Below are 27,999 nucleotides of genomic sequence, written 5' to 3'. Positions count from 1 at the left end.
GTATGTATGTGTATGTGTGTATATATATATATATATATATATATATATATATATGTATGTGTGTGTATGTCTATATTTGCATGTAAATATTTATATATACATATATGTGTATATATATATCAGTCAGTGTGGATTTATATATACATGCATTATATATATATTTATATTTGTGTATAATATAATATATTTATATATATATATATATATATGCGTGTGTGTGTGTGTATGTATATATATATAATGTAGGTAGCAGTTTACAATATCAAAAAAGTAGTGCGAGTCTATCGCGATTTAGTGCGGTCTTAACATTAAAAATGGCCACCCAACGTTAAAAGTGTAAAAATTCTCAAGACACACATAAAACAAACAAACAAGGCAAAACAAAAGACAATCCAAACAAAAATCCGAGACTTTCAGAAGAACAACAACCCAGCATTAGATGTAATTAAGAGAGGGAAACCGAATAAATAAATACTGATTGATGTCCACCAAGTAAGTGTAAACTCTGTCTATCAAACACATATGTCGTCCCCTCCCCATTGCTCTCTGCATTTCTCTATTCTGCTGGTGATTAGGTATATATATATATGTGTGTGTATATATGTATGTATATATTTATATATATATGTATATATATTGTCTGGGTCTCTGGCAACATGGTTAAATATCTTGGTGCGTTTTATGCTTCTTTCTCCATGTTATTTGTTACTTTTTATAATGATTGTGTGCATGTATATATATATATATATATGTGTATATATATATAGTTTTCATTAAACTCTCACATATACGTTTAAATGTATTTGTGTATATAATATGTATGTGTGTATATATATATAACCGTTTTTCTAATTCACAAGTTTATCATACAGTAATATATATATATATATATATATACTGTGTTCTATAAATGCTCAGAATACACCTTATATATATATATATATATGTACACACATACAAATTTAGAAATAATATTTTGTATTGTCTATATTATTGTGCTTGTATATGAATGAATAGATAACTGTACATATATATATCTGTGTATGTATGTAGAAGGTATTGCAAATAAGTGAATGGAATGTTTCCATGAAAACACACACACACACATATCCAGATACACACTCGCTCGCTCACTGGTATGTCTACGAGCGAGTGTTTTCAAAAGAAACATTATATACATACATGCAGACACACTGTGAATATGTAATCTCGTCCGTTGTTTATTGTGTCTTGTCTATTTTGGACTAATTCTGACAGATGGTGGTTGTCATTAAATTTCTTGTTTGGGTTGAAAATTGTGCAACTCTCTGTCTAGGAACACACGCCAAAATGTATGGGAGAGCCTCGCTGGCCAGCTTTTATGGAGGGTTGTAGTGTCAGCAGAGGCAGGGGTAACTGAAGGGGAGAGAGAGAGACAGAGAGAAAAAGAGAAGTAGTAGAAGAAACGAGTAACACACCTTCCTTACATAAAACTAACCAGGAAGAAGCCTCTACGTGGTCGCGTTACCTGCTTGAAAAGACAGCTAAATCTACTTCAAATAACTAACACACTACCTTGTTTATAAAAGGGGAGACACACTAGAGGAAGTAGTCCTTGGCATCCGAAACGGACGTTGGTGGTCACGACTGGAATACTCCGAATCATATGTCTGCTCAGTAAGGTCTTCCCTCGTCATACAATCGCTTTCTCTTAGTCTCTTTCGCTCTCATTACTTCAAAAGTTCCCGCAAGCCCATATGTAAAAAAAAATTTTTTTTTTACGGAAATCGACGGAAAGGTCTACTAGAGACGAAAGATTGCCGGTCTGTGCAAGTGTTGATACGAAAGGCACCACGTAGAACTCGACCCCCCACAAATAGAAGCCGAATTCCCTGCAGATCACACGCCCTACCCTCTTAGAAAATAGGACACACCGGGTAATGCAATCCAGGATGTATCTGAATACGTAATTTCTTTGATCGTTATCGATCCCTTGGCGGGACTGCACAAGTGACTTACCTACGTCAGCGAAAATACCTTCGCCGCCACCAAAACCACCACCACCACCATTATTATTATTATTATTATTATTATTAAGGCGGCGAGCTGGCAGAATCGTTAGCACGCCGGGCAAAATGCTTAGCGGCATTTCGCCCATCTTTACGTTCTGAGTTCTAATTCTGCTGAGGTCGAATTTGCTTTTCATTCTTTCGAGGTTGATGAAATAACGTACCAGTTGAGCACTGGGGGTCAATGTAATCGACTACCTACCCCCCTCCCGCAAATTTCAGGCCTACAAAAAGGGTCGTTGTCGTTGAGATGGCAGAATCGTTAGAGTATCGGAAAAAGTGCTCTTTGATATTTGTGCCGACACTTTTATGTTCTGATTTCAAATCACTCTTGGGTCAACTTGCCTTATATCCCTCTGGGGGTCAATAAAATGAAGTAGCAGTCAAGTGCTGAGATCGGTTGCTGGCCTTGTGCTTCTAAATTAGAGATCATCATTATTATTATTATTATTATTGAAGGCAGCAAACTGGCAGAATCATTAGCATGCCTGGTGAAATGCTTAGTGGTATTTCGTCTGCCGCTATGTTCTGAGTTCAAATTCCACCGAGGTCGACTTAGTCTTTCATCCTTTCGGGGTCGATAAATTAAGTACCAGTTATGCACTGGGGTCAATGTAATCAACTAAATCCATTTGTGTGTCCTTGTTTGTCCCCTTTGTGTTTAGCCTCTTGTGAGCAATAAAGAAATAAGAATCATTAGCATGCCAGGCAAAATGCTTGGCCATATTTCGGCTGTCACTAAATTCTGAGTTCAAATTCCACCGAGGTCGACTTTGCTTTGCATCCTTTCAGTAACACTTGTTTACAACAATCATGTAAAGTCAAGGCAGACATACACACACATTTTTAAAGAGACGGTAGAGCTTGGTGGATTCCTTTGGCTTGCCAGCTCCTGTCAAACCTTTCAACCAATCCATGCCAGCATGAAAAACAGATGTTAAGTAGTGGTGATGATGATGGTGATGATATACAATAGGCTTCTTTCACTTCAGTTTCCATCTACCGAGTCCACCCTTACTAAGTTTTGGTTGACCTTGCGTTATAGCAGAGAACATTTGTCACCCAGTGGGACTGAACCTGCAACAAACTTGTCAACTGCACGACCACACCCACATCCATCATTAATATATACGATAACAGAATCTGTAATGATTCTTAAACTACAAGAGCATCAGAGATTTCAAAGCGTTACCAGGTATCAAACTTGTGACCTCATGATTGTGGGCCGAATACCCTAACCACAAGCCATGTGCCTTCATATAATATATACACGCACACCATACAAACATGCACAGAGGTTTCCTGTAGTTTCCATTCACAAAGTATTTGTTGACTAGTAGCTATAAGAGAAGACACTTGCCCAAGGTAGGATTGAACCTAAATCACATGGTCATGAAGCAAATTTCTTAACCACACAGCCATGGGTTCTCATGTCGAACACATATACAGAATTTTGTTCATAATAACAAAGAATTATGAACATGACTTTGTGTAGACGTTTGATATGCGATGGGAACATGACAGGGCTGAGATAATCACAAAATGTATATATTTTCCTAAGGGGTGGCCTCTATCGGTTAAGACTGATCAGGCATCTTCACATGTTTGTGTCAGCCTGGGCAAAATTTTATGAGAAAGTCTAGCAGTGTCCCGTGTGTGCATGTCTCCCTTCTCCTTGCCACCAATGTTTATCCAAAGGAGAAAGCTTCCACTTTAGACTGATACACCATCCACACCAGTGTCATTACAAATGCCATTTTGGTAATGTAAAAAGCCAGAATAGATTTTGCAAGATGTCTTGCCTGGCCCTCTAGCTGCTCTGCCAACCTACCATCCTAGCTTGGTACATTTTATTGACCCCCTAAAAGGACGAAGAGCACAGTTGACCTCTGCAGGAATTGAACTCAGAGCACAACCATCAGAACGAATAGCATAAAATATTCAACCCATCACTGTAACCACTCTGCTAATTCACTACCTTATATATTCTGTAACCCTTTTGTTACCATATTTAGATCATTTTAACCCTTTTTTAAAAAATATTTTTGATGAAATATATTATTTTTGTTTCAATTAATTTTGATAATTACGAAGAATTTGGTAAAATAATTTTGTATCATTATTAAGCTGTAATTTTAATAGGTTTGTCCAACCCATGCTAGCATGGAAAGCGGACGCTAAACGATGATGATGATGATTAATCTTTTGTTACTATATTTCTGTTGAAATACACTGCTTTTTCGGGGTTAATAAAATAAGTGCCAGTCAAGCAGTGGGGTTGATGTAATCCACTGGCCCCTCCCCTCAAAAATCACTGGCCTTTAGCAGAAAGGATTAAGCTGATGTTTGGAACAGAAATTAACATGATATGCCGATGGCACGTAAAAAGCATCCGTGCTGATGGCACGTAAAAAGCACCAACCGATTGTGGCCATTGCCAGCCTCCCCAGGCACCTGTGCTGGTGGCACGTAAAAAGCACCCACTACACTCATGGAGTGGTTGGCGTTAGGAAGAGCATCCAGCTGTAGAAACACTGCCAGATTAGATTGGAGCCTGGTGCAGCCTCCTGGCTTCCCAGACCCCGGTCGAACTGTCCAACCCATGCTAGCATGGAAAACGGACTCTAAACGATGATGATGGGATGTGTTAATCTAGACCACTTTAGCTCTTTAGCATTTTGACTGGCCATATCCAGCCGAAATATTCTGGGTTTTTTTTTTCCTTTTTGTTCAAACTGGCCAGGTCCAGCTTCTTACACCTACCCTACATTGTCATTGTAAACATAAACAGTCACATCATTGACTTCTCAAAACTATGAGATAAATCACAACTGATTTAAAGCAATGTGAATAAACAAGCATTGCACTGAACTGAATAATCTGAATGCTAATTGGTTAAAACAGGAAGTTTGTGTTGTAGAAACAGGTCAGTCTCTGTTGGGTTGGTATCAAAAGGCCTAGCGTTATTTCTATTCTTTTGAAATATTTACCAAGTCAATTACTTGTAGGATTTATTACCAATTCTGTTGTAAAATTCTATTGACATTTGTTTTAGAGGCAATACGAGTCTTTAGACCTCATTTTTAAACTATTATAAACATTCAGGCATTCTATTGTTCTGTTTCATTCAAGTCGAAAAGTGATGAGCTCTGCAGAATTGTCAGCTCAGATTGTTAGGCAAATTGCTTAGCAACATTTCCTCTGGTTTCGTGCTCTGAGTTCAAATGATGCTGAGACCAGCTTTGCCATTCAACCTTTTGCAGTCGATAAAATAAAGTACCAGTTGAGCACTGGGGTCGATGTAATTCACTTAACCCTTCTCCCTCAAAATTGCTGGCCTCGTGCCAACATTTTGTCTTTTACTTGTTTCAGTCATTAGACTGCGGCCAAGCTGGGGCACCATCTGGAAAGAGCTTAATCGAACAAATCGACTCCAGTACTTTTTTTTCCCCTAAAGCTTGGTACTTATTCTATCAATCCCTTTTGCCAAACTGCTAAGTTATGGGTATGTAAACACCGGTTGTCAAGCGATAGTAGGGGACAAACACACTATCTTCATCATCACCATGATCATCATTTAGCCTCCATTTGCCATTCTGGCATGGGCTGGATGGTTTGACAGGGGACAGCACCAAGCTCCACTGTCTGTTTTAGCATGGTTTTTAGAGCTAGGTGCCCTTCCTAATGCCAACCACATTGCACACTGGACTGGGTGCTTCTTACGTGACACCAATGATGAGCTTCTTTCAGTTTCCATGTACCAAATCCACTCACAAAGCTTTGGTCGGCCCGAAGCTATAATAGAAGACACTTGCCCAATGTGTCACGCAGTGGGACTGAGCCTGGTGCCATTTGGTTGGGAAGCAAACCTCCGACCATGCGGTCATACCTGTGCATATAACCAATTAACAAATTGATAATGTTTGCAAAAAAATGTTTGTACGTTTACTGTCATGTTGAGTTACGTCCCTTTATGGCAAAACTAACTTAACCCACTCGTGGAGAAGGGGGTGGTGTGGAGACTGAAAATAGGGGGTTGACAAATTGGCATATTTTAATAAAATTAAGATGCTTTCAAGCATTTTTGACTTATTTAATGTGATGGCAAAGGAAGTAGAATTATAAAGTTGCAGTTTTTATTTTGTCTTATTCAGATAGCAAGATAGGGGGCAGAAAATGTCCCTGTCCTGGTGGGTTAGTGGGAGCTGGTGCCTGTCAGTTTGAGAACTGCTGACTTAGCTACTCAACAAATAGAGATTGTTAAAATAAGTAGCAGAGTGAAATAAATGCCGGGGTCTGTGTGATCAATTAAAAACAATCCTCAAAGGTGTTGCCCCAGCATGGCCTCAGTCCAATGACTGACACTAGTAAAACAAGGAAGTATGTAGTTGTTGGATTCATCAAGCATTAGTCTTTACTCTAAGAAAATTACTTTGACTAACTAATGAGGGGACTTCTGTACGGTTGCTTGACCTGCTTAAAAATAGCAACCAAATCTTCCTCAACTCACATTCTACTATCTCAAAATAGAAGATTTTAGATATACCTGTTCTTCATGTTCTGTGTCTGCAGGTGTTGGTGCTTAAGGACCTCCGTGCCAAAATCTGAAGGGTCTGGTTTTTTCTAGAGAAAGATATGGCAGTTGTTGGCTGTTGCCTTCTGCTTTATTTACCGTTTACTCTGTTAATCTCCTGGATTATCTGACATCAGAACATGCCTGCATACCTATGGGCTTGTGTGACACTAGGGGCCACCAACCCTCCTCCTGGTCCTGTATGCCTTAGCCACAGAACCATCTGCTATATGATCCATAACTGGGGACCCTGACTAATACTACCAGCCCCGGCCAGAACGAACCTAAAGAATGGTGTTGATTAAGGAGTAACTCCAAACTCCTGCACACCCAAGCTGGAGCCTCACCACTGGATACAGTTTAGTGTCTAGCCTATGGGATGGTCACTGCTGGAATGATTCTGATTATAACAGGTTTGTTTGATCTGGAGCCAACTGACCAACACAAGGACGGTGTGATAAATAGCCAACTGCTTCGCCATGGTTTAAATGTGGGTCTGACAGGATTCGTTGAGACAGATTTGATACGGCTGGATGCTTTTCCTGTTGCCAACCCTCACCTGTTTACAAGTCAGGCAATTTTTTTTTTGCTCAAATGGTCATGTTTCCAAGGAAAATTGCAGACAACACTGCTTGTATGATGTTGATGTCTACAAATAATGTATCATGTCAAGACACACACACACACACACCACAGAATGGACTTCTTTTTTTCACATAGAAAGGGACGATAATATATATATAGTTCTGCTCTTGTTTAATTGTGGAGGCGCGTGGCTTAGTGGTTAGGGTGTCAGCATCATGATCATAAGATTGTGGTTTCGATTCCTGGACTGGGCGATGCGTTGTGTTCTTGGGCAAAACACTTCATTTCACGTTGCTCCAGTCCACTCAGCTGGCAAAAATGAGTAACGCTGCGATGGACTGGCGTCCCATCCAGCTGGGGAACACATACGCCATAGAAACCGGGAAACCGGACCCATGAGCCTGGCTAGACTTTAAAAGGGGGCATTTATTTAATTTTTATTCTTGTTTAATTAAAGCAGCAGAATAATGGAGTAGTGAGGAGGGATGAATGATAGAGATGATGGTGGTGAGGAAGACTCGACGGGCAAATTGGGTGAAGGGTCCGTTTGTGTTTATATATATAATGCATTTAGAACCTCACTGTCACCAGACGGCCAGATCATCTTTAACACTGAGTATTGCCAATCATTGTTGTCCTTTGTCAGGATCAACATCATGAGACTGGCTCTCACTACTTTGTTGGGGTTTTCCTGGGTCTCCCTTTCCCACCGGATCCATCCACGTTAAAGTGACCGGAGGAGAAAAGGGGTCTTTAAAGCCGAAAAATCTTCACCTTGTTCTTTTACTTGTTTCAGTCGTTTGACTGCGGCCATGCTGGAGCACCGCCTTTAAGTCGAGCAAATCGACCCCAGGACTTATTCTTTGTAAGCCTAAGTATTTATTCTAGCGTTCTCTTTTGCCGAACCGCTAAGTTACGGGGATGTAAACACGCCAGCATCGGTTGTTAAGCGATGGGGGAGGGGGCAAACAGACACAAATACACACACACTCGACGTCTACCAAATCCACTCACAAAGCTTTGGTCGGCTCGAAGCTATAATAGAAGACACTTGCCCAATGTGCCACGCAGTGGGACTGAACCCGGAGCCATGTGGTTGGAAAGCAAGTTATTATTATTATTATTATTATTATTATCATATATATATATCTATCTATCTATCTATATATATATATATAATATATATATATATATAATATATATATATATATATAATATATATATATATATATATCCGAAATTACAATGTTTTGATGTCGATTGCTTACGATAATTTTCTGTTTCCTTTTGTGATCATAAACTGAAAGCAATTTATGCAGTGACGTTTCTAGTGTGTGCTGCTCGCGGTGGCCCTTGAGTTTGCCTACCCTTCCGGGTCCCCAAGCCTATGTAGGCTTATACAGCAGACCCCAAAAGCGCCGTCCGGGGCCAGACCGCCCTCTCTTCTCCTCGTCTCTCCCCACTCCCCATCACCCTAGTTACGCTACTAAACTTTTTACTTCCGTGTGTGTGTATATATTTGAGTAAAAGTGTACCGGGACGGAGAACAAACGTCTTTGTTTATATGGTGTACATTTTGTTGATATATATATATATATAAACAATTGACCTGGGTTAAGTAATCAGACAAGGAGCCAATCAATTTCTAATTAAAACCTAAGAGGACCTGATAACGAGTCCAAGGTTTAACAGACAGGAAACGTTGAGAGCGAAAACGGAAATAAAAGAAAAATCTTGTTTGAAGTGACTGTAACAAGGGAGGTAATCCTTGATACTCCAGCGCTGGCTTTCCAACCACCTGTTGCCTTCCTACACTCACGCATTTTGTTATCGCATCAATACACGGAAGCGCTCTTAATCTGCCCCTCCTCTTTCGCCTCTCCTCTCTATCTCATATACACAGACACACGGTTATGTTCATCTTTAAATATCTGTTGCTTATTTAAATGTATCCTTAGATTTGCACGCATACACTCAAGCACATCTCATGGTCTGTCTCTCTCTCCCCAAACGCATACATATTCACACTCACACACAGACCAGATACTTGGCCTCTATACACTCCAGCCCACCCTCTAAATCCACTTAAATACATGCACTCAAACATGTGCACACACCTTCTACACACATCTAAACATATACATACCATTTACTCCCTTAAACACAGGAATCACCATCAGAGTATACAGAGTATATATATCTTCGTCCCTTGTGAGTATGCCCAGCACTTTGCCACCATCTCTATCCCGCTGCCTCCCACTCTTTCTTCTGCACTTCCTTCATGTTGGGTGACCATGTATTTCCTTTGTGGCAGCACACCTCTTTCAGTCTTCATTCCTGATCTCTCTCTCTCCAGCCAAGTAACCTTGTACTTCCTCTTCAGCAAGACACCTGTTTCTCTCTCTCTCTGTCTCACTCTTCCCTTTCATCATCCCACAGATACCCCTTCCCCTCTTGAAAGAGATTTTTTTCTGTCTTGCAAGTACTTGGTGACCCTGTCAGTGCAGGTGCCACTTAAAAAACACCCTATCTACACTGTGAAGTGGTTGGCATTTATTTGGAAGGGTATCCAACTGTAAAAACCTTGCAAAAACTGATCTCGTCTGTGCTTGTGCCACGTAAAAAGCACTAAATCTAATCTGCTGAGTGGTTGGTGTTAGGAAGGGCATCCAGCTGCAAAAATCCTCCTAAAACAGTTACAGAAGTCTGGTTCAGGCTTCTGCCTGGCCTGCTGCTGTCAAACCACCCCACCCATGCCCACCCATGGAAGGCAGACATTAAATGATGATGATGATGATGTTATATATATATATATGTATATATATATATATATATATATATATATATATATATATATATATATATATATGGTGTATATCAGAATCAGGAGAGAGACAAATAGAATGACTTGTAAAAATTCAATTATGTCTTTTTTATGTTCTGGGTTCAAATCCCATTGAGCTCAGTCTCCTGGGGCTTAGAAAATAAAATGAAAAGTAAAAGTTTTCTTATCTGCTTCATTGATTGGCTGCTTCCTTTTAATAATCTTTTCTACTCTAGGCATAAGGCTTGAAATTTGGGGGCAGGAAATAGTCGATTACGTTGTCCCTTGTGCTTGGCTAGTACTTAATTTATCGACCCTGAAAGGATGAAAGGCACAGTCAACCTCGGAATTTGAACTCGGAACATTAAAAATGGATGAAATATCACTAAACATTTTGTTCAACATGCTAATAATTCTGCCTATCTCACCTTCCTTTTAATAAATATCACTGCTTCTAAGGCGGCGAGCTGGCAGAAACCTTAGCGTGCCGGGCTAAATGCTTAGTGGTGTTACGTTCTGAGTTCAAATTCCGCCGTGGTCAACTTTGCCTTTCATCCTTTTGGGGTCAATTAAATAAGTACCAGTTACGCACTGGGGTCGATATAATCGACTTAATCCCTTTGTCTGTCTTTGTTTGTCCTCTCTGTGTTTAGCCCCTTGTGGGCAGTAAAGAAATAAATATTACTGCTTCTTCATTTTAGAAAATTACTATTTTTAAATCTCACAATGCGAGATATTCAGCAACAGTACTTTGGAGTAAAGATTGTTTGCCAACATAACATTGTGTCGTATAGCCAGCTGGAGACGATGTCTCCTGGAGCTAAATTACAGCAACATTCGTCCTAAACCAGGACTGCCATGTTATGTTGGCAAACAATCTTTGCTTCTTCATTTTGTTTAAACTCCATTTTATCAATGTCTTTTTCTTTTGTTTCATTCCAGATGTGGCACACACTCTAGATGTTTCCTGTTTGTTTGATCAAGCCAATCCAGACTTCTGATTGTGCCGAGACCAGCTTCTTTCGATGGGGGTCCTGCATTCACTCAAGCTGAACTATAACACGGATGATGATGATCTGTATCACATATAGCAAGGGTGGTGTTGGGGGTGAAGGAGGTCATGTCATTCCTGTGGTCCAGCTGAGGGCATTTTGTGCCCTTTTCCTCCTCTGCCTCTTCCACCTTACTCCTGCTACATTCTTACTGAATTCTTCAACTGGAATTTGAACCTGTACACCATCTGACTCTAAATTGCCAAGCCCTGTAGGGCTACATTGAAGTAGGTAGCCTTGCTGGGTTCTGTGTAGATCTACATTTCAGGGACTGTTAGACTTGGTTTAAATCTACACAGGAAAGGAGTTGACTTCACATGCATACGTAAATGTGTGTATATATATATATATAAGCATATAGTCAGAAGAGTATATACACAGACATTCCAACACAACAGTATAACACACAGCTATGCATTGCTTCCACCCATGCATATGCAGACGGCTATATTCAAACCTCTACACATATCCATTATATACTAAGCTATCACAACTGCACACCTAAATGCATACTGCACTTGTGTTATGGAGCATATACTGGATAGTAACAGTTTAATAGCAGTAACAACAACAACAGCAATAACTGCAGCAGTAGCAATAGCAGCAACAACAACCACTGGCGCTACCACCACCACCACTACAGCTCTTCCTGGCTATGAACTAACAGAAGGTGTTGTACAGACTGTGACCAACGAGCTGCAACTAAACAGCACCAAGGCGCTTGGCCGAACGACGTGCAACATCTGCGGAAAAGCATTCAGTCGCTATGACAACTTGGAACGGCACAAACTGACCCACCAAGCCGTCAAACCATTCAGCTGCGACCTCTGCAGCAAATCCTTTTCTCGTAAGACACACCTCAACCGGCACCAAGCGATCCACACAGGTGAGAAACCGTTCAAGTGTAGCGTGTGTGGGTTCGGCTTTTCCCAATACGTGAACCTCGTGCGGCATATGCGCACACACGACAACACAGCCATGTCCACTATCGTATACGAAGGCGCGGTGCCACCGACCTCCGACCGACCTTACAAGTGCACCCTCTGCCAGCGTGCATACATACGCAACTCAGACTTCCTGCGGCATGTGAAGAGCCACGGAGAGGCCGCCGGTCAGAACGTAGTGATGGCCAAGGTGCCAGTAACGGTCATGATGACCCCGCAGCAAGCACCGCAGCCACAGCAACAGCAACTGCAGCTGACGCAGACAACAACATCCCTCCCTCAGACGCCAACTGCCTTCCAGCATGAGAACCCTTTCAAATGCAACCTGTGTGGTGCCGTTTTCGCTGCAAACGGTGACCTCACCAAACACATGAGGCAGCACCGCAATGAGCTTGGACGCAGCGACGACACTAAGTCCTACCCCATCACGAATGGCTATGTGCACCAAGTGCAACAACTGCCCCAGGAGAACTACTACGATAGCAGTCGGCCATATATTTGCAACGTGTGCGGCCGGACTTTCTCTCGGAACGGTGACCTCACCAGACACATGCGCTCGCATCCGGAGAGCGCATACGACTGCAAAGAGTGTCTGAAGGCACTAACTGAGCGGCAGGATGCAAGTGCACAAGGAAAAGTGCAGTCTGCTCCATTGTACAAGTGCAACGTGTGCGGAAAGACGTTCTCAAACAACAGCTACTTTGAGCGTCACCAGAAGCAGCACTCGCAGGAGAAACCGTTCAGCTGCGACGTGTGTGGAAAGGCTTTTCTGCAGAAGTATCACATGATGGTCCACAAGCGGACGCACACTGGGGAACGGCCCTTCCCGTGTCAGCTGTGTGGGTTTGCATTCACACGGAAGGACCACCTGGTGCGACACCAACGGCTCAACAAAAACGGAGGAAAGCTGAGCTGCGTGCCACAGAATGCACTGATTAACAACCTGCAGCAGCAGCAACAACAGCAGCAAGGGCAGTTTCAGACTGCACAGCAACTGCAGGAACAACAACAACAACAGCAGCTTCATGAACAACAACAACAACAACAACTTCATGAGCAACAGCAACCTCAAGAACAACAACACTTACAGCAACAACAACTGCAGGAACAACAGCAGCAGCTGCAGGAACAGCAGCAACAACTGCAGGAACAACAACAGCAGCAGCTGCAAGAACAGCAGCAACAACAACAGCAGCAGCTGCAAGAACAGCAGCAACTGCAGGAGCAGCAGCTGCAGGAACAACAACAGCAACAACTGCAGGAACAGCTGCAAGAGCAGCAATTGCAAGAGCTGCAAGACCAACAGCAGCAGCTGCAAGAACACCAGCTGCAGGTGCATCAGCAACAGCAACAGCTGGTGGTCAGTGTTGTAGAACCAAACGGTGCAGGTGTTGTCGCACAGGCACAAGGTGTCGCCACCGCAATGCCTCACTACATCAACATTTGACCTTCCTTACCAAACTTGACCTCTTTATCAAACTTGACCTCTTGATCCTGCTGAATAACCTCCAACTCCCTCACTCCTAATTTAACTCTTTCTTGCCTGTCCTCTCTATTATTTCTTGTCTTGTCTTAATCTATCGCAACCTCCCTGACCGTTTGACCCCCATCCTCCTCCCCCCCCATCCCATGCCTTAACCTCTCCTAAACTATTTTGGTACATCTTAACCTAATCTCACTTGTACTGATATAATTCCTTTTGACCTCTTATCACTTGTCATAGACTTCTTGGATCTGACCTCCGTTGACCCATCTGGTCAGTTTCTTTGGACCCTATGTCTCCCTAATGTCACTTCCTCTAACCAGACACCCCTCTCCATCTCTCAAATGTCTCTTCTCTTACCCTGATCTCACCTCTATACTCCCGCCCCACCTGACCTCTCCAAAAGACTTTGAGGTCAGCAACATCGAACCAGTGACCTTTGTATTAGCCCATGGTTTGCTGTCAGTACTAATGATGAGGTGGGAAGAGGTTTCTCTCCACTGTCTGGTGTCTGTGGGAATTTTGGACATACTCACGCACACAGATACGCATGCGTGCGCACTGAGGCGTTCTTGTCTAATGTTGAGTCACTCATGAAGAGGTGGTGTTGGGGATGTTTTGGACAACACAATATTATTGTTGGACAGGGAGACACACACACACACACATGAATATGCTCTTACTCATACACACAGAGACTAAAACAAGTTATGCACACACAGCCATACATATACACACACAAATTACTTATGGTCAGCTGTGAAAAATTCTGAGTCAATGTGATGGCCTTGAATTTGGTTTAAATTGGAGATAAGTGAAAAAGGACGTGTGTGTGTGTGATGAAGGAGCTTGGTGTATGAGGAAGGTGTGTTATTGCTGCTGCTCGTAAAGTACATCCCTTAATCAGGTCTGAGGGGTCATAATTGAACGAACGCTTAGCTTTCTGGCTCTGACGTCTGTGTCAGCTAAGACAGTCTTTTTTTTCAACATGTAGCCTTATCTAACAAGCTTCACCATAACATCTTGGACCAGCGTATTATTGTCATATCATATATGATAAAAGCAATCTATTATCACCGAAACTGTTGTTGCCATGTTGCAGACACACGAGGGGGACGATAAACAGGTCAGCTTTACCTTTGTTCTTTCGGGATTGATAGAATACTGTACCAGCCAAGTACTGGGGTCAGTGTAATCAACTTGGGCCCTGCCCCCATCAAAATTGATGGCCTTGTGCTGAAATCTGAAACCATTATTATTGTTTACAATAGATAATGAAGTTCTGTGGTTAGTCTTGATACGTGAGGCCACCTATCCTAGGGTGACTTAGACATTATTATGTACATCAACAACAGATTGACTGTTGTGAGATATAAATGTGAAACAAAATGAAGAGTTTCATAATAGATAAGACTGTATGGAGGACATGATGACAGTTTTTGACGAAGGTATGTCATAGGTAAGGTGTGTAACAAATATAATTGGCTGAAATCAGTGTTAGGGGAGACTGCAAAGATACATCATAGGGAGACTATAAATGGTGAGCCAACTGCTTTGTTTTCTTCTTGGGGTTGATATAATGAGTACCAGGCATATATTGGGGTTGATTCAATTCACTACACACCTTCCCTATGAATTTTCAACTTTGTGTCAAAGTTAGAAATTATTATTATTATCATCATCAAAGGTGGTGGGCTGGCAGAATCGTGAGCACACCGGGCGAACGGCTTAGCAGTATTTTGTCCATCTTTACGTTCTGAGATCAAATTCCGCCAAGGTCAACTTTGTAAAATGGTTGGCATTTATTTGGAAGGGCATCCAGCTGTAAAAGTCCCGCCAAAACAGTTACAGAAGCCTGGTTCAGGCTTCTGCCTGGCTGGCTCCTGTCAAACCATTCCACCCATGCCAGCATGGAAGGTGGATGTTAAACGATGATGATGATGCTATATATATATATCTTTACGTTCTGAGATCAAGTTCCACCGAGGTCAACTTTACTTTTCATCCTTTCAGGCTCAATGAAATAAGTACCAGTTACGCACTGGGGTCGATGTAATTGACTGTCCTCTCCCCCAAATTTTCAGGCCTTGTGCCTATAGAAGAAAGGGTTATTATTACCATCGAAGGTGGTGAGCTGGCAGAATTGTTAGCACACCAGGCGAAATGCTCAGTGGCATTTCGGGTCTCTACATTCTGAGTTCAAACTTGGCTGAGGTCAACTTTGCCTTTCGTCTTTTCAGACTTGATAAAATATGTACCAGTTGAATACTGGGGTCAGTGTAATCAACTTACTCTTTCCCCTAAAATTGCTGGCCTTGTGCTAAAATTTGAAGCCATTAATTATTATTATTATGAACGTAGTGATTGGACAAAATGTTTGTGGCATTTCATTCCAATCTTTACATGTTCTGAGTTCAAATCCTGCCACAGTCAACTTTGCCTTTTACCCTCTCAGGGGTCAATGAAATACATTCCCAGCCAAATACTGGGAGAGAGAGGCGGGAGGAGTCTAATGTAATCAAATTGGTCCCTGCCCCTCCAAAAAAAGCTCACCTTGTGCTGAAATATGAAATCATGATAGTGACGACGACGACTACTGCTACTACTACTACTACTACTACTACTACAGACTGATTGAGGGCTACATGGCGTTTAGTTTTGTTTTTACCCGTTAAGATTGTGAAGGCATATGGCCTAGTGGTTTGGGATGTTCAGCTCGTGTTTATGAGGTAGGTTCAATTCTTGGACCAAGCAGTTATGTCGTGTCCTTGAACAGGACACTTCATTTCACATTGCTCCAGTTTACTTGTACCAGCTGGAGCACTGGTGCTACTTATTCTCTGCAGCCCTACCCAGGTGTCAAATTTTCCAGGTTCTACTGGATAAAGGGTGGGAGGCTCCATAAGTTGTCTCAGTCTGCTTGCAACTACATAGGCCCCCTAAAACAATTAGCAAAACTATGGTCTCGTGTCACCAAGCCATATTTGCCCATCCATGACTAACAGTTGGCTGTACTATACTGTTTCACCTCCTAAATTCTGAGTTCAAATTTCACTAGAATTGACTTTACCTTTCATCCTTCTAGGGTCATGATGTTAATACCAGTTATATGCTGGGGTGGAGGATAATTGATCCAATTGATTACACCACTTTCTTCCGAAATATGTGTGATTTTGTTGTTATTGTTCCGACTAGCCCAACTCTGACCAAGCAGACCTATGATGAAAGAGTATTCCAACCATGACCATACCATCTTTTTTGTATACCAGGAACTTCATTGTCCAATATATCCTCTCTGTGTTTTTATTTTCAACCGTGGTCTATTGAATTACCTTATTCAATATGTCAGCCACTTTTTATCAGATGCTAAGCTGTTCTTGGCAGGAGTGAATTTAGGGACCCTTCATTGGAGAAAGGATACCAATAAATCTTTGATAAGGGCTGTGAAAATTCACAACCCTTTAGCATTTAATCTAGCCATATCTGGCCCAAATATTCTACCTGTTTTACATTAAAACTGACCAGATCCAATGTTTCAGAGCTACCTTAAAATGTCATTCTAAAAAATATACAAACACACCTTTGAAATCTTGAAGCTACAAGTTAAAGTGTTACGAATTGAAAACAATGTGAATAAACAGACAACATGGTTGACAAAGGGATCAGAACCCTAAAGAAGACTGAAGCTGATTTTCCAACTGGATAAGTGGGCCCCTGTGGATATTGGCCCCTTTTGGTATCTCGTTATTATCCCTTGAGTAAATGATCCACATTATGTACCTGACAATGAGGTGGATAAAGGTGTGTCTGGTTCGTTAGAAGGCTGCTGCGTATTGGGGTTGCAGTAAGGTACCCAAGTTGAATTGGGTATATTGGGGTATGATTTAGCTTCCTGTATGAGACCAATGCAATAGATAGGCCATGGAGAAGTACACAGGTAGATAAGACAGTCATTAGATAGACAGGTGACACGAAAACAACTAGATGGACAGGTGACAGGTAAACACAGGTCACAAATGCAACTAGCCAGAAACGACAGACATGGAGTTATGTTAACAGATTAAAAACGGGGACTACTTGATAAATGGGTGCCAAGAAATTCCTAATCAATTAATCTGTTTGTTGGACTTAAAATATTTAATTGACGTTGGATTTATTGCAGTTTATGTTGTATTAAATGCTGAAGACATTTTAGTTTTGGTCTGTTAATTTTTGAGAGAAATTTCCCTGCTGCCACATTGGCTTGTCAGATGAGCAGATCGGTTGACAGACAGACAGACAGCTGTACGATTCTGAACATTGCCACATCGCAACTCCCTTTTGTTTGTATCTGTGTGGTTGACTGTTGGATCTGAAGTCTGTGAGATACAAGAGAGAGAGAGAGAATGATGGAGCGGCAGACTATAAGAGAGGAAGACCTGAGAAGAAGTGGGGTAAAGATATATGTGTGTGTGAAGGTGGGAAGCCTAGTGATTAGGCTGTTGCTCTCACGATTGTGGGTCCAACTCCCTGGCTGGGCAGCACTTTGTGTTCTTGAGTAAAACATTTCATTTCACTTTGCCCTAGCCCCCCTTTCAATCAGTGGGGAATGTTGGCCCGGCTGCCTTGTCAGTGGGGTGGCATCATTCAAAGGTTAAAACAGTACGAAAGTGCATTGTGACCAGCGATGTGTAACAACATCTGATATCCTGGTCAGCCACGTGATATATATATATATATGTACACACACACACTCACATATGCATACATATATACAGAGAGAGAGAGAAGAGGTTCTATAGAGCTGGAACTGTTATTTTTACAATCAATCTAAACCTAGTCTAAGGGAGAGAAGCAGTATCTTTCATTTAAACATGAACTTTGTGAAAATGTGAAGACCAAGACAGGTCATCCATCATTGCTTTATATTTACAGATTTCCAAGAACATTGTGGAAATTTGACGACCGAGAGGGGTCCTACATTGTAATATAAAAACATTTATTTCCATGAACTTTGTGGAAATGTGCAGACTTAATGGAAGTCCTACAGTTGTAATATATAAAAAAAAAAGAATATATTTCTGTGTACTTTTGTGGAAATCCGAGGACCAAAAGAGGTCCCACGTTGTTACATAATTATATTTCCGTGAACTTTGTGGAATGTCAGGACAAAGAGAAATCCTATATTGTAATATATAAATTCCTTCTATGTTAAAGCTACCTTTTTCTATTCTGGACGTTGAAGGTAGAGGAAATTGGAAAAAAAAGAAAAAAAAAAAAAATTAAAAAACCAATGCACTAACAAACAAAAAAACAATGTAAACACACAAGCATGGATGTATTGTGTAGACATTTTACATCTAGCCCTGCTGTCATACACCTGTATACGCAGCTGCAATGCCATGTAGAATAATATATAGCAGTACCACACTACATATTATTGTCATTGAATAAAGAAGAGAAAACAAATAATAAATTGAATTTGTCCTGCATATTAAATAACGGTAGACGGGACAATTCGTCGACAGACAACTTACAGGCAGGACAATTGACCAATTGGACAGTTTGTCAGTTCTGTCAATAATATAAGCGTACCCTTTGTATAAGAAGCTTCCAGCCTCTTCATTCCATTTTGATGAAGTCCATGATTGATACTTCTGCATGTCGACTTATTGTCCCAATCAGCGAATTGCCCAATCAACAAATTGTCCAATCGGTGAATTGTCCAATTGACGAATTGTCCAATCGACGAATTGTCCAATCGATGAATTGTCCAATCGACGAATTGTCTGCACATAACTATCACCTGAGTGAATAGTTAAAGCTAAGATGTTCCCAGGTCACTAGCTCTGTGTTCGTACGTCTTACTGGTTGTATAGGAATCAACAGGTAGGTTACAACTCAGTGATGTAAACCAATGATACTCAACCCTTTTTGGCCTATGGACCCTTTTGATCCCTTTTTTTTACTCAGCTGGACCCCCATAGCCAATTGCTGTTAAAAAAAAAATCTTATTGTGTTTTTATAATTGAATATTGTTAGGAATTATTTTAAAGAATTCATTGCATATAAATTTTTACAACGAAATCTTATATGGACCCCGGTTGCGAATTGCTGTAAACAGTGGCAGCAGTATAACATTAACAAGTGTTTCACTCACCCTTAAGCATTTAAACCATCCATGTCCAACTCAAATATTCTACCTTGTGTTATGTTTGAACTGGCCAGAGTGGGCCTCTCACACCTACCCTACAAAGTCATTCTAACAATAAACTATCACATCATTAAAATCTTCAAGTTACAAGATAATGCATGGTTGGTTCGAAACAACGTGAATAAAGAGTCATTATTTTTGATAGGATGTGAATGCTTAAAGGGTTTGGATGAAGTCTTCCTTAGGGCAAGGGACACTCTGTACCTCCGTGTTTCTGTGAAATGTATCACTAGGATATTGCAAGTGCTTTGTAGATGTTTTTTGAGGACCCTGCAATACAGGGATTTTGAAAATCTCTTAGTTTCTTTACTGCCCACAAGGGGTCACACACAGAGGGGACAAACGGATTAAGTTGATTATATCAACCCCAGTGCATAACTGGTACTTATTTAATCGACCCCGAAAGGATGAAAGGCAAAGTCGAGCTTGGCAGAATTTGAACTCAGAACGTAACGGCAGACAAAATAGCTCTAAGCATTTCACCTGGTGCGCTAACGTTTCTGCCAGCTTGCTGCCTTATATTAGGGAGTTTCTTTGACCCTTTAGCATTCAGATTATTCTGTCAAATGCAATGCTTATTTATTCACATTAATTAATCATGAGATGCTTTTTACGTGCAGGTGGCACGTAAAAAGCACCCACTACACTCACGGAGTGGTTGGCGTTAGGAAGGGCATCCACCTGTAGAAACACTGCCAGATCAGACTGGGACTGGTGCAGCCTTCTGGCTTCCCAGACCCCAGTTGAACCGTCCAACCCATGCTAGCATGGAAAACGGACGTTAAACGATGATGATGCCTCGTAGCTTCAAGAGTTTTATGATGTGGTAGTTTATATTTAGAATAACATTTCCAAATAGATGTGAGACTCTCGGAGTGGTTGGCGTTAGGAAGGGCATCCAGCTGTAGAAACTCTGCCAGATCAAGATTGGATCCTGGTACAGCCATCTGGTTCGCCAGCCCTCAGTCAAATCGTCCAACCCATGCTAGCATGGAAAGCGGACGTTAAACGATGATGATGAAGCCAGATTTGGTCAGTTTGAACACAAAGCAGGTAGAATATTTTAGCCAGTTATGGTCAGTTTAAACGCTAAAGGCTAAAAGATATCTGGTTCATAGTGTTCTTTTACACAAGTCTAATAAAAGAAAAAAAAGAACAAGGTATGTTGGTTTGCAGTGTTTTCTAAATATTTAAATTTAAAAACCTTTCCATAGAAAGGTGTCTGATTTTTTTTTTCTTTCTTTTTTAATCTCCATTCTGTCAGATATATTGAGAAATAGGATTTAGCAAACAATAGCGGTGCTTACACTAGGGAGTGTCTTTTAAACATGTGTGTCACAGATATATGAGAGAAATATTTAAAACCTGACATAGTGTAAATTCAACTGGAGTAGAAATACAGTTTAATATGGGCTGTGGTAGAAATACTTTATCATCATCTGTTTCCCATACTGGCAAGGGTTAGATGGTTTGATTGGGACTGGTAAGCTGGAGGGCTGTTCTAGGCTCCAGGCTGATTAGGCTTGGTGCCCTTCTTAACATCAACTACTCCCAGCGTGTATTGGGTACCCTTTATGTGTCACCAGCACAGGCCACGACTACGATTTCACTTGGGTTGATGTGTCTTCTCAAGCATAGCAAATCACCAAGGGTTTCAATCACTAATGGAAGGATTTCCATCATGGCTGCACGTGGCTTAGTGGTTAGGGTGTCAGCATCATGATCTTAAGATTGTGGTTTCAATTCCTGGACAGGGCGATGCGTTGTGTTCTTGAGCAAAACACTTCATTTCACATTGCTCCAGTCCACTCAGCTGGCAAAAATGAGTAACGCTGCAATGGACTGGTGTCCCATCCAGCTTGGGAACACATATGCCATAGAAACTGAGAAACTGCGCCCATGAGCCTGGCTAGGTTTTAAAAGGGTGCATTTATTATTTTTATTGTTTAAGTTACTGTTCTTTCCAGACCATCTTTCAGATCGTTATTTACTCATACTTTTTACATCTCATTACAACTAATTGATTTGTAATTGGATGCAGTAGCTTTGTGTGAATGACTAATCTACAATATTTTGCTGCAGACAGAGCTATATCTTACATAATTCCTAAACAGAAATTACGAAAAACTTCTGTTTAAAATTACCAGCTTACCAGTCTCAGGGACAAACTTTCGAATATTTAGGGAATGAAAATGGAAATAGAAATGAGAATAAATAGAACGCTCAGATCTACAAGTTCCCTAATTTCAGTGACCACTGATAAATTTACATTATTTACATTTGATGGATATTTATCCTCGTTTGTTGTTAACACAACATTTCGGCTGATATACCCTCCAGCCTTCATCAGGTGTCTTGGGGAAATTTCGAACCTGGGTTCTCATTCCTAAGGTATTTTTCGATGTTGTCATCGTTGCCACCACCACCACCACCATAATCATCATCATCATCATTATTATTATTCAGGTCACTGCCAGGAATCGAACTTGGAAATATAGAACCACTGATAAATGTTTGAAAGTGATTGGTCATTACAGAATTTTGCTAGTCCTGTGATGCATTGTTGTTTTGGAGATATCAAGTTTTTCAGACTATTAACCTCATTTTTATGGAGTACTAGCAGTATCGCCCGGCGTTGCTCGGGTTTGTAAGGGAAATAACTATATAAGCATTTTTAGAGAGTTATAGCAAAAAAATGCATTAAAAATGGAAAAAAAATGATGGTAAATTTTTTTTAAAATTGTTGACTCATCGTAGACATTTTTAGAGAGTTACTTCCCTTATATAATAGCGAAAAAATGCATTAAAATGGAAAAAAATTATGGTAATTTTTTTTTTAAATCGTAGACGCACGCTAATACCCGGAAGGGCTCGATATGAATCACGACTATAAGATACCCGGTTTTGGTTAAACTGCACCGCAAAATGTGGAAGTAGTTAGGAATCTAAATCGTAGGAGACAGATACACAACTTGACTTTTATATATAAAGATATGTACAATATCTACGAGGGTGGGCTGAAAGAGAGCTGTAAAATCTTGCATCCATTTCAACTCTTCTTATTAATGACTGCGTTGTTTCTTTCTTTCCTTGTAGACTGACATCTGACTGTTTGAAGAAGACTTCAAAATTAACTTAGTAGCGATTTCTCTTGAAAATGGTCAAAATTTAGCATCGCCATGTTATCAAGCACCAGCAGAAAATGGGTTCAGCAGCCAAGGACATCCATGCTGACATTGGTTGCTACATGAGGGAATGATGCGAAAGGGGGCAGTTGATTTTAGGAGGGGAAGGGGAAATTTTGAAGATGGTCCAAGGTCTGGCATCCTGCAACTGCCACCACCAAGGCAAACCCTGATTGCATTCACCATGAATGGATGACAGGCAGTTGACTATAAATTAAACAGCCAATGCTATTAGCATATCCTGTGAGAGAGTTGGGAATATTCTGCACAATGAACTTGGCACGAAGAAAGCTTTCTGCTCGGTGGGTACCACGTCTTGGTACCTGATCAAAAGCACATCATGAGAAAATCTGACATTGTTTCAGGCAGATCCGTCACCGTTCAAGAATTTGGACCTGGAGATCTCCATTTCCAGCGACTTCGAGGGCCACCTCCCAGTGGTGTCGGGCTTCAATGAAGAGCCCTCGACTACAACGACCAAAGTTTTTTTTCTCCAAGGTCTGGGGTCTCCCGCCCCTAAGCCCTAGGCCATCACATAATCACCCTTACCCTTCTTGTTGCTTAACAACAACAGCAGATCTGCCTGGTTTCCTTGAATATTTCCTAATCCAGTTTGAATGTCGGCTCCATCCCTTTGAATCAGAGACAAAGAGACACTCCATACAGTGGAAACGCTCCTCCTCACCTGCTCTAAAGAAGGCCAAGGTCATTTCCTCTGCAGGGAATGGGATGGCCTCAGTTTTTTGGGATGCAGAAGGCAATGTATTTATTGACTATCTTCAAAAGGGCCACACCATCAAAGAAGGGTACTATGTCAACTTGCCGAGGTAGTTATGAAAGTATATAAAGACCAAACACCCAGGAAAACTGAAGAAAAGGGTCTTGTTTCATCAGGACAATGCTCCAGCCCACAAACCCTTGGTTTCAGTGGTTGTTATGCATGACTGGTTTTTGAATTGGTTGATCACTGTCTCTTCTCCTGATTTGGCCCTGTCTGGCTTATCATCTGTTATCCAACATGGAAAAAACATTTGGGTAGGAAATATTCTTTTTAACTATAGGCACAAGGCTTGAAATCTTGGGGGAGGGGACCAGTCGATTAGTTCTACCCCAGTATGTAGCTGGTTCTTAATTTATTGACTCCAAAAGGATGAAAGATAAAGTTGACCTTGGCAGAATTTGAACTCAGAACATAGCCATGGGTGAAATACCACTAAGCATTCCGTCTTGTGTGCTAACAATTCTGCCAGCTCACTGCCGTATTTGGGTGGGAAATATTATTGCAGTGATGATGACATCATGTCTACTGTTGATGACCTTTTGACCAACGTGATGAAAGCTTCCTCACCAATGGGATCCAAGGGTTGTAACACCAACAGAAGAGGTGTGTGGACTATGTTGAAAAATAAACCTCAATTGGTCACATGAGAGTATTTTGGTCAGCCTATGACCTTTTCAGCCAACTCTCGCGCACGTGTGTATATATATGTGTGTGTGTGTGTGTGTGTATATATAAAAGTGAAGGTGCATGGCTCAGTGGATAGAGTGTCAAGCTTACAATTGTGAGGTTGTGAGTTTGATTCCCAGACCAGACTGCATGTTGTTTTTCTTGAGCAAGGCACTTTATTTCAAATTGCTCCAGTTCACTCAGCTGTAGAAATGAGTTGCGACGTCACAGATGCCAAGTATGTATTGGGTTGAGGCATAATTTTTGCGGCTTTTTCAACAAATTTTATTCAACAAAAACAATAACAATATTTAACAAAAACATCTTTAAATGATGGTCTGACCATCTGCCAAGCAAATGGGAAGCAGTAAGTGAAGTAGATGGTGAATATGCTCCGGAATAATCATTTAAAGATGTTTTTGTTACATGTTGTTATTGTTTTTGTTGAATAAAATTTGTTGAAAAAGCCGCTATAATTATGCACCAACCCAATATAAATACGTTTATATATCTTATATATAATTATTAATTTTGCCTGTATGGCTTTTTCCCTTGCAGCCACTAACATTATTTTTAAGAATAAAATTGTACTTTTATATTTATATATGTATGTATGTATACATACAAGTTGGGCTTCTTTCAGTTTCTATTTACCAAATCTTCTCTGAAAGCTTTGGTTGGTCTGGTGTTGTAATGAAAGATGCTTGTTCAAGGTGCCACACATTGTGGGACTGAATCTAAAACCACCTGAAAGCAAATCTCTTAACTATCATATTGATCATATTGATAAAATGACTTACGTGCAAATAGATTTTTAAGGGCAATTTGTCAATCAACAGAAATTTTTTTTTTGTGCTGTATTTAATTTTACTGTATCATAGTAAGGTAACATTAAAAAGGTGATAGTAAAAATAAAAGAGTTTGAGGAACAGTGGTTTATAAAACAAAAATAAAATACTTTTTTTACTTACTTAAAATATGTTTTGTGTCCACAATTTTTTAATGCTCCAGCCATTGTATATTTTGGACATTAAACGATGATGATGATGTTTCAGCAAGACAAACATTTGATGTACCCCTATACGTCTGCAAGTATTTTTAATTAGCTTTAATGGTCTTCAATTATCCAAGTTTAGGTAGACTCATAGGTCCCAAAAGAACTTTCACACATTTTAATTATTCACTGATAATAACCAAACTTATGAAGATCAACCCTTTCACTGGAAAATTAAATTTGATGGTTATTCCAGTTATAACAAGAAATATCTACCAAAGAAAAATAAACAGAGCTGGTATTTTCTGCAAGTCAGGTGCCTCAATAAATTTGATGTTTCTCTACAGGTAACAACTTCAAACTTGACGTTCCTCAACAAAAGTATATAAAACTGCTTTCTGCAATTAAGGATAATGAAATTACAACACCTTACATGAGTGAAGACCTTATTTAGCCTGGAGTGCTGGTGTTTCTCCTTTCTCAACCCACTGTCTTTGGAGCTTGACATTTTTATAGAGAACCCATTTCTTGTCACCAGTTACTATTCGGTCCAAAATAAGGTTCATTTGTGAGACATGACAGCAAAGAGAGCACACATTCACTCTCTGCATGTGATTAGACTCGGAAAGTTTGTGAGGAACCCATTGACTCAATTTGCTGACTTTTCCAATGGCATGCAGGTGTTAATGAATGGTTGAATGACCAAATCCAAGCTTCTCTGCGATTTCCCCAACAGTTATGATGGGATTTTGTTCCACCACATTTTGCAGGATGTCCTTGTTGAGCTCTACAGATCTTTCTCGACAAGGCTCATCTTCTAGGCTGTAGTTTCTGGTTCAGAATTTCTGACACTAGCTTACGCTTATTGTCCAATCCCCATATACTCCATTAATATTCCTCACACTTTCCATTGTGTTGTTGCCTTTATTGAATTCATAAAGCAAAATATGCCGAATATGCTCCTTTGTCACTTCCATTACAGTTTTGGAAAAATAACTGTTAAAATCAAACTACACTCTTCAAAATTTGCACTAAGAATAAGCACAAGGTAAAATTACCACCTGCTTTTATAGCAAGTTGATACAGGTAGTTTATCCTGTTCCCCTCTAACGTTTAGTTCATGCAATTGAAAGAACTGCATTATTTATGGGACGACCCAATATATGTATGTGTGTTTATGTGTTTATCTTTGTGTTCGTCCCCTACTGCTGCTTGATAACTAGTGTTGATTTGTTTACACCCCCATGACTCAGCAGCTCAGCCAAAAAAAAAAAGAGCTTAGAACAAAAAGCACAGGAAGCAATTTCTTTGACCAAATCCTTCAAGACAATGCTCCAGCATGGACACAGCCCAATGACTGAAACAACTAGAGAATAAAAGACAAAAAGCTAAGTTTGGTTTTCGTTTAACCAAAGAAGATAAAATGGTTAAAAAAAGGTCTTTTTTTTCCTAAGTTGTATATTTTGTTGACTGAATATGTGAAATCCATAATTTATTATTTGGTGAGTGGTTGAACAAACAATTTCTTGTATATCGTTACATCTAAAATGTGCCGTGCAGTTCTTGTTAAAAGAAGAATGAGTAGAAATGACAGGCTCCGGCTTAGGAGAATCATAACTATATCTTAATCACTTTGTGTGTCTTTACAAGTTGGAGAAGAAAAGACAGCTGAATTTTTTATTTTAATTTTAAATTGGAACTCCATGGTGCTGACAAGTGCTGTTATTTAGGAGTTTTGTATTAATTATGCAAAGGTAATTAAATATCTTTAAATACAGGTGAAAACTAACCAAGTAAATTTTTAATTTTTAATTTTAAGTTTAAGGGAAAATGTTTTTTTAAGTGCGACAAATGCTATAATTCATGTGAACAGTATTGTACACAGAAATATATATTCTCATAATTAAGTGAGTTTATAAAAATGGTTTTTGCTTAACAGCTCTGCTTTTGTGAGAGGTTGTAAGTCCATAAAGTTAGATAATTAAAATATAATTATATTTTATGAAATAAGATTTAAATTATGATACGAGAGAGCTTGATAAGAAACATCAATATTATATGAAATATCTAATTTAACGACACAGAAGGTTGGTGGTGTAGAGTGTGTTTTGGGCATTCTATGTGGTAGTTAAATTAACTACACTCTTCTTTAAACGTAACAGATCTTCAGCCAGCACTGGATTAACCATTAAGCAAAATAAGGACAGGCTTAGGGCATCACAGAAATGGTAAATGGTTTATGGCACCAAGGAAATCAATTTATAAAACTTGCTAAAATAATGTTTGAAGTGGTATATATGATTGGAAATATAATTTTGAAGTGTTCATGTTGTCATGGAGAGTGTCTGATCAAAGACTTTACAATTAAAAATGGTAGAAAACTTTTCAAATATAAATAAAGTGGAACTATACAAAAATAAGCACAATTTTCCATCTCACTTCCAGTTTTTGTTCATTTCAAAAAAATCAGAAGAATTGCAACAGATTCTGAAGTGACCGGGAGGCTGTGGTTGAAGCCAAAGGTGATTTTATTGAATAAATTTACTCATTTACTCTTTTACTTGTTTCAGTCATTTGACTGTGGCCATGCTGGAGCACTGCCTTTAGTCAAGCAAATCGACCCCCAGAACTTATTCTTTGTAAGCCTAGTACTTATTCTATCGGTCTTCTT

The 27,999-nt window shown here is 40.1% G+C and overlaps 1 protein-coding gene and 1 long non-coding RNA gene across 3 annotated transcripts; both read left to right on the top strand.

Moving 5' to 3' along the window:
* Positions 1-19: 19 nt before the first annotated feature.
* Positions 20-18,964, top strand: LOC118766024. The gene is made up of 2 exons (XR_005001952.1): positions 20-54; positions 18,424-18,964. It is a non-coding gene; the product is annotated as an uncharacterized LOC118766024 (long non-coding RNA).
* LOC115219447 (zinc finger protein 2-like) lies at positions 273-27,823 on the top strand. Of its 2 annotated transcripts, XR_005001951.1 has the most exons (3): positions 273-492; positions 10,973-14,090; positions 27,813-27,823. XR_005001951.1 is itself a non-coding variant. In XM_029789612.2 (2 exons), exon 2 carries the CDS (start codon positions 11,608-11,610, stop codon positions 13,471-13,473), a length of 1,866 nt encoding a protein of 621 aa, XP_029645472.1. In that variant the 5' UTR covers positions 273-492; positions 10,973-11,607; the 3' UTR covers positions 13,474-15,290. The 2 variants fall into 2 exon arrangements, 1 of the variants encoding a protein (XP_029645472.1); XM_029789612.2 differs by lacking the exon at positions 27,813-27,823 and having other exon boundaries at positions 10,973-15,290.
* Positions 27,824-27,999: the final 176 nt, after the last annotated feature.

This window comes from Octopus sinensis, linkage group LG14, assembly GCF_006345805.1.
Source record: "Octopus sinensis linkage group LG14, ASM634580v1, whole genome shotgun sequence".
Taxonomy (NCBI): Eukaryota; Metazoa; Mollusca; class Cephalopoda; order Octopoda; family Octopodidae; genus Octopus; species Octopus sinensis.
The sequence above is the reverse complement of the archived record's forward strand: the minus strand, read 5'-3'. Positions and strand labels throughout refer to the sequence as shown.

Bases quoted from the DNA above. Each gene is read 5' to 3' on its own strand.
- LOC115219447 (XM_029789612.2), top strand. From the start codon at position 11,608: ATGGAGCATATACTGGATAGTAACAGTTTAATAGCAGTAACAACAACA.